Genomic DNA, 8,159 nt, shown 5'->3' on the forward strand with positions numbered 1-8,159 from the left:
TACCGTACCAGGACGGGTGCTAACATTAAACGGCCAAATCTACCGTATAGCACCGCGTGGTAGTAGTAGTTGTAGTGATAGTAATAGTAGTAGTACTAGTAGTAATAGTAGAAGTTATTGAAGGTACTATCCTATCCGTGTTACAGTCAAAAACGATTAATTCGTCATCACATTCGCGCAATCCCACAGAAATGGTCTTTTTTATATATGTGTGTGTGTTTTTTTCTTCTGCATTGTAATTGAACCCCGATTCCTGGTGCTTGGCAATAATATTGCTTTCACACACACACACACACACACACACACACACACACACACACACACACACACACACACACAACAATCAACGTTTTGAAATTGAAATCATTGTGATTGAAGAGAGCAAAACGCTGCAATATGTTTCAATGAGGTTTTTTGCGCCTAAATGTATGCATTTTGCATGACCGGGAAATTATTTAGCAAATAGTAGATACCACTAAAACGATTGCGCTTAATTTAAACATCAATGCGTTTACAGAGAGGAGCGTACTATAATTTAATTTTGAAAAAAAAAACGTGCGCCTAAAAAATGCGCCTAAATGAATGCACTTTGCGCGATATTTATAATTAATCAGGAATTAGACAACGATTTAACCGAAACTAAATGAAATGCTTAACGAATATGAACCACTAAATAATGATCACATATCCTGGCATGCCAACGTACACTTTACACACACACACACACAGACACATCTATACATATCTCAAATACTTACTAGTTTTTAAATCCATTTAGTGCAGTACGTTGAACAAATGAATTTCTGTTAGCTGTCATCCTATCGCAATTGATCATTTCCGTTTTCTCGCTCTTGCCCTTTCTCTCTCTCTCTCTCTCTCTCTCTCTCTCTCTCTCTCTCTCTTGTCCTTGCTTCTTGCTTCAAAGAGAATGCTTTTCTTTTATCCTAACCATTAACCTAACTACCGATAATCGTAAAATCGCAAAACCGTCGACAAATGGATGCTGCTGCTACTGCTGCCGCTGGTGGGTGTATTATGTTTTGTCCTCTTTTCTTATTTAATTTCCCAAAAATGAAAAAAAAGAACAAAATCCCCAAACAAAAACGCTATCACGTTTCCAACGATTTCATAACCTCAAGTGTACCTGCGTCGTGTGAATGACTTTTTTCCACAGCTGTTTGAGCGCGCGCACGCACGCCACGATGTTAAGGGAAGCTTCACATTCTCTGCACAGCCGGTGTAATTAGGTCGGTTCTGGTTCAAAATTTTCAAATACTATCTACAGCCACAGAAGCCGCTTAAAGTAAATCCCTTGTTGTAGGTGTGTGCGTGTGTCTGTTTATAAATGTATGTGTTGTTATCGATTTTTCATGTTTGTTTATCGAATTTTTTACTTACTATCCGGAGATGTTAGTTTTGTTTTTGTTTGTTTAGTATATAATTAAACATCTACCCAACATCGTGCGGCCTCCTACTTTCTGCTCACGTACAACAGGGCAGATGATTAACAGTCACAGCAATCAATGAATCATTATAGTAAGTGTTTTCGGTTGAGTGTAACGGCATCACGGTCACATGAAGGATGGTGACGTTTTGCGCGACCGTGACGATTTGGACGCTTTTGACGGACTCTTAAGACTGTGGCGTGAGCCACGATCCGACCTGGAGCGGTCCGGTCCCCGATCGCACCACGGTTCCGGTGCACGTCCGCACCAGCGTATCAACTCCTGCACCTCGTTCTGTGAACAACAAAGAGAGAACGCAGAACGTTATTATCAAACTGCAAGGACCACAAACGGCATCATACAAACCTGCAGATACACTGGCAGTTCCTGGAAGATGTCAAGCTGCGTCAGTTCGGTGTGCTGCGACAGGTACGACAGACACCGTGCCTTCAGTGCGGCCGCATTGAACCGATCCGAGATGCCGTACAGACAGATGACCGATTCACTGTCGATCGATGCGACCAACGTTTGCTCGCAGATAGCCTTCAGATTGTCGACCGAATACCGATCGGCGAGCAGCATCAGCTCACACAGCTGATCAACACCAACCGACCGATCCACTGGTGCACCGTACAGGTAGAGTAGTAACCGGCGGAAGATTACCGGTGAGGTATCGTAAATAATAATCTTACTGCAAAGAGAAGGTACAAAGGGTCAGACTATCGTTGCCGCGTACAACGCGCAAGCACCCGATTACCGATTAATGTCCTCCTGCATCCCGGACAGTAGCGCCTTCTTGAACCAGTCGCACCGTGCCGCCACTATCACACGGTGTGCCTTGAAGCAGTGCGACTGGGCGCCACGCGTATTGCCACCCTTAGCATGGCTACCGTTACTACCGGTACTACTGGAAGCATTCACAGCCGTTGCGGTTTCGTTGCCAACTCCACCGCCACCACCTCCATTAGCACCCTTGCCGTTCGCACCATTGAGCAATAGGCCCTCGTCCGGGCTGAAGTCGCACGATGACGTGGCCGCCGTCGTCGGCGTCACCGTTTCGTGGTGCTGATCCATCTGCGACACCACCACCTCAAACTCCATGTCCGCCAGCTGGCCCGAATGTAGCAACTTTAGCGCATTCTTCGACAGGCTGCTGTGCGATGCGGTTGGCGATTCGCAAAGATTCTGCACTAAATTCATCTTGACGGTAGCATATTCGAGCTGACGCTGGCTGCTGGAACGTACGGCACTGCGCCGGGCAGCACACTCGTGCAGTAGGGCCGGTTCGACGCTACGCTTGTCTAGCAGACCCAACTCAACGAGTGCACAGGTAAACTGTTCCTTCTGCACGAGAGTGGAGATCTGCAAGGTGACATAATTTTATTTAGTGAAGTCAATGCTTAGGACAGCACCAGAGGAAGCAGCTACTCACATAGAACATTGCGTCGTTTAGGGCAGACTTGTGTTCGAGCAGTTTTGAAACAATACCATTCTGTAACGAGGCGAGAGACAAACAAGGGGTTAAACAGAGCTGAAAAACATCCCTCCACTAGTGTTGGGAAAAGCGAGTCCTACTCCTACTACTCTACCCTTTTCACATACCACTTGACTGGTGAGAAACTTGAAGCAAAACTTAAACTCCTTCCAGCCAATCTTCTCGTCAATCGTATCGCAAAGCTCCTCCAGCTGGCCGATCGCAGCCGGTACCTCCATCGCCAACTGTTCTAAATTACGCCGCACCGTTTGATGCTGGTGCAGCAGATTCATCTCGTTAAACGTGTTCTTCTTGTGTAGTAGCACCTCGAGCGCATTCGTCACACGCCCGTAAATATCACGCATCTTCTTCACCTCGTACATGTACAGGAAGAACTTTAGGTCGGACTCGGACGTGCTCTGTCCGAGCCGGGACTGCATGGTGGTGGTGGGGGTTGTGGTACGCCCGTGACTACGCGCACGTTCGGTACCGGTACGGTTGCCCGGTAACGATGCGTACTGGGTGCTTCGTCCACAGCCACCACTACGATTGCCGGTGGGCGAACGTCCTTGAGGCTGTACGGAGGTTTCGTGCAGCTTCTGCTGTTGCTGTTGCTGCTCCTGCTGACTGCTTTTCAGATCCTTGCAGACCACTTCCAGGGAGAGTTTAATTTCGGACACGGCAGAGGTTAGTATCTCCAGGGCGCTGGTAATTTCCGGTACCAGGTAGGAAACGAGATCGTTCCGATCGTCCGGTGACAGACTGCCCAGGACAAGGTGAACGTTCTGCAGCAGTTGATGCACCTGCGACAGATAGATTGGCATTCGGGTTCGAACGTACTTGATGATCTCATGCCTCTGCTGACGTGTGAAGGTTGTAGCGTCCTTAGTGAAGATGTTGCAGAACTGGAGCAGCTTAACGAATGCTGCGCGAGGAACAAAACAGCAAGGGAGAGTGGAAGTAGTCGTGCGAGAATAGAATAGAAAAATGGGTAACCCAACTAACCTGTGAGACACTCTTTAACGCCTTCCTTAAACACCTGACACAAAACACAGGGACTGTGCGAGATGGTACTCGGATTGACCATCTGTATCATGTTGTTCAGACTATCGTGCAGATCGTTGATAATGTCGATTACAACTGGCAAGATGACAGCAACAAAAGGGGATTAAAAATGTGTCAACTCCAACTCCTTCCCCAAACCCACCGCCACTTACATTTCTTGAGCTGTATGTTACGCAGATAGTTTTTGCACGGTTCGCTCATACGGCTGAGCGGTGTCGTACTTTCGCACATATTGATCAGCTGTATGCAGGTCTCCTCATCCAGCTGGTCCGGCAAACACTCGCAGTACAGCCAGTGCAGGATCGTGGACAGCATCTTCGCCGGTATGTTGTTCAACACCGACAGCGGCGTCAACGGTGATGATGGTGGCGTATCGAGCGTCGTCACCGGAAACGGCGAGGGACTCCGCGCACGGAACGGCGACGACGGTGGTTTAAACTTCACCCGACAGCTTACCGGTACCGCGTCCGGGAAGAAGAACACGTTCCGATCGATGTGCAGGTTCGAGTCCGAACACGAAGACGTTTGATGAGCGGTCCGCTTTGGCACATCGAGAAAGATGGAGGACGTGTTAGCACCGTCGGCACCGTTCGCTTCCGTCGGCATCAGACAGTTGAACGAGTTCGATATGTTGGCCACCAGCTTCGGCGACAGGTTGTACGAGTCGAGCGACGTTGGCGGTAGGAGAAAGTTGGGATTCAGTATCGTTGGGCTGGCGTGCGCGCTCGGGTGCAAGCTTGGGGTGGCGTTCGCACTCACGCTGCACATCATTGCGGGCGACCCACGGCCGTACGTGTTGCTGCCGGTGCGAACGGCCCGTGCGCACGGTACCGAGGAAACCTTCATCAACGGTGGATGGGCGGCCGCTACCTGTTGTGCCTGTGCCTCCGCACACTCGAACCGGCTTGCGAGATGTTGGTAGGTGGAGGCCGCCGTCATACTACTGCAATCGAATCCATTCAAACGCAGAATCGGCGAGTGAACGTTGTACTACAGGGAGTTGGGAGGAAAAGTGAGACGTCAGCGTACGAGCAGACGTTGGGAGACAGAAAAACGGCAACAACAGTTCGACTTACGATTACATTATCACAACTCTTGAGAGTCACATCACAGAAGTTGCCATCGTCCAGCACGGAGATCAGCGTGAACGGTTCCTCCTGCCCGACCGACTGGTCCTCCTTCACGCGCTGACAGTGCAGCTCGCACCAGCAATCACACCGCAACGACATCTGCTCGCCCGGATTGTAATGGTTGGTGCGAAACTCGATGCTATGCCCGGTGTACGCACCGAAGATGAGTCCCGGGCCATTAGACGACAGCTCCACCACCTCGAAAGTTTCGCAGCTGAACAGTACGGCCGCCGAATCGTTGATCGGACAGAAGGCCGCCCCGTTAAGCGTGCTCAGCCGTGGATTGCTGTACTGCGACTCCCGTGCACTACCATTCTGGGAGTTTGTGGTCGTGTTGATTAGATCGTTGTACCAGATAATGTCCCCCATTTCGTCCAGCCGGAACTTGATGCTGTGGACGGTATGCATGATGGTGGTAGCAGTAGTGAGCCGAACGTTAGTGTCAGAAATGGTGGTTTAGCCGCCGTGTCATACATACCCTTCGAGACCCAGCTTCTCTGTGGTGCCTTCCAGATGCGACTCCACAATCTGAAACGTACACAGAGCCGTGTAAATAATACACGCCACAAACAGATGTTACCGAGAACGCTTACCTCCCACGTCCCGATGAATCCGTACGATTCGTGAGCCGTCATGCTGTCGTGTGTTGATCCGAGGAGTAGTCGTTGTTCTGCCCGAGAAATTCGCGTGGAACGCGTGTACTGTGTGGTTCAGTACCTTGGGTCGCACAGCTTCTTCTCCATCAAAATATGCTCAGCACGCGTGTTTCGCCACGTCCATACGCGTACGTACGTGGGGTTTTGGGCTGCCGTAGCCAGAAATGGGAGCAGCGTTTACGTCGATGTGCAGTAGCAGTAGCAGCCGATGATCCGGTAGCCACCCTGCTGATGCACATAATTATGTACCGTGGTTTCACATCACCAGCTGGCTGCAGTTACCACGTACCGCGGCCTTGTCGGACATTTTTCGCATATTTGCAACCCATTAATTAGCACAACCAAATGCACATGCTGGAGTGACAGACAGGGGGAGAATTAGTCGGGGATGCGAAACGCGCCACCATACATATTTGCTCCCGGTGACGTATGGTAGGCTGTTACGAGCGGCTTGCAAAACAGGGAACAAAGAATGTGTGTATGTGTTGTTCTCTTTTCTTATCTGTGTGTGATATGCCGTGTATGGATTTTTTTTTTTGCGAATGCACAATCTTTTCAACCTCTTCAGGTAGTTAGTCTGGGCTGACAGTTAATATCCAAACAGCTAATTGGACACTATTGACTTTAAGAAGGATATCCAACACAGGACTATTGTGTCAGGTCTCCTCCATTGCATTAAATCTCAATGAGAGTTTCCTTCAATTGCAGTTAAAACAAGTACACACATACTCTTACATACATACACACACGGAGAGAGAGGAAAACTTACACACCGCAAACACACATCGTTGGAAACAGTGTATGGCAAAGGACAAATCCTACAACAGGACCCGATATTTTTTCGCAGACAATCGTCACTATCGCCGCTATCAGAATTCGCTGATGGGTAGGTGGTAGCAGACACGCTAAATGTTCTACTACCTGCTGCTGGCGATGTCTAATGCAACTCGGTCAACGTAGTCTCGCTACCAGCACGGCACACCACTACCACCACCCAACGCACGCGTGTTAGACGCGTATATGCGCACAAATCGACTATGGCTGCCGTCATGCATGTGAGAGGTTGATATTTGTTGCATATGACGTCCCCCCCACAACGTCTTGCCTTTTTTCCCCATTCAGGCGAGGAAGTACCTCTTTCCGGATGGGTTTCCCGCAAGGCTTTAGAGCAGGTTTTGCTAGCTTTTCCCAGACCATGGTCGCCTGATCCTACCAGACATAGCCGACATAGCCGTTGTCCTTTAATTTCCTGAGCATCCTCAGCATGAATACTGGCACAACGCTTAATTAAAACATGTACGACAAAGATATTCTAAAGGTGTTGCCTACATTGCTTTGTATCTACTGCCTGCCTTTGACACATACTGCCTGCTGGGTTTTTTTTTTTCATTTACCTACCTCTACCAATACTGATATCCAAAAGGATATCAAAATACTGCTGAACAAGAAGAATGCACTAGAAACCACTGTTGCGTAGAGCACATAGATGCGTCTCGCCAAACAACACCTACTCTTACACACAAACAACGGCCAGGATGCAGAACGTTTGACAGCGTCCTAGCGACACTTGTGGGATTTATTTACGTTTCACAAGGTGGAAGGCGCTAACGCAACGCCTTCGGTTGATGGTAGTGTGGTTGAGTCATCTCTTTTCTTTCTTTTCTTTCTCGATTCAACTCTCTCTCTCTCTCTCTTTCCCTCACACACACACGCACGTCTTACTACAACACAAAGCAAACGGGACGGCTAACAGATGGTAACCAACGATGCACATTACTCACCTTCAGAAGATATACCACTTTATTACACCGAGATTTGAGTCAACAAAAATGCAATCCTTAACCACCAAATAAGAACCAACGCAAAGCCTTCTAACACAACGGGGATTGCAATTTGTTGTGAAAGGAAACCCCGATCCGGACGGTAAGCGCCCAGACTGCAAACATCCACTTTCGGAGCGAATTTGTCCCGTCCGCCAGCAGAGCTTCTTTCGAACTAATGCTGGCACATGCGCGAACGTTCAACCGTCAAACGGGAGGAGAACTCGTAACAAACGTCATTGCTATCGACACAAAGAAGACGAGATTCACAGGCGTTTCGCTACTCGTTAACAAAAAAAATCTAAAGAGAGATACTATAAGGACTAAAGACCTAAAGAGTTGCATGGTAGTCCCTCCAGCTAAATATATATTAGTCGGAAGGCCTGTAGAGTATGCAGTAAAGGTATATCACAAGTTACCAAACTTATACCAAAATGGTTTTCTCTTCATCAGAAAACTTCGTGAATTTATTTCTCAACTCCTAGTGAAGTCCAGACGTTAAGAGTTTGTAAGATATCAAACTGGTTAGGACATCGGTTCAAACCCTATCCTGACCGTTTCCCCGTAGT

General features: G+C 48.5%; 2 protein-coding genes across 4 annotated transcripts in view; one reads left to right on the forward strand and one right to left on the reverse strand.

Moving 5' to 3' along the window:
- Positions 1-8,159, forward strand: part of LOC126568426 (potassium voltage-gated channel protein Shaker) — a 416,918-nt gene that overhangs the window by 50,258 nt on the left and 358,501 nt on the right. The window lies entirely within an intron of this gene.
- LOC126567453 (uncharacterized) lies at positions 1,546-5,755 on the reverse strand. The gene is made up of 10 exons (XM_050223677.1): positions 5,708-5,755; positions 5,593-5,642; positions 5,061-5,505; positions 4,137-4,974; positions 3,925-4,059; positions 3,048-3,844; positions 2,878-2,937; positions 2,203-2,807; positions 1,812-2,136; positions 1,546-1,739 (listed from the first exon to the last, which is right to left on the reverse strand). The coding sequence occupies exons 1-10, from the start codon at positions 5,747-5,749 to the stop codon at positions 1,572-1,574; spliced, it is 3,465 nt and encodes a 1,154-aa protein (XP_050079634.1). The 5' UTR covers positions 5,750-5,755; the 3' UTR covers positions 1,546-1,571.

Source organism: Anopheles maculipalpis, chromosome X (genome assembly GCF_943734695.1).
Source record: "Anopheles maculipalpis chromosome X, idAnoMacuDA_375_x, whole genome shotgun sequence".
Lineage (NCBI taxonomy): Eukaryota > Metazoa > Arthropoda > Insecta > Diptera > Culicidae > Anopheles > Anopheles maculipalpis.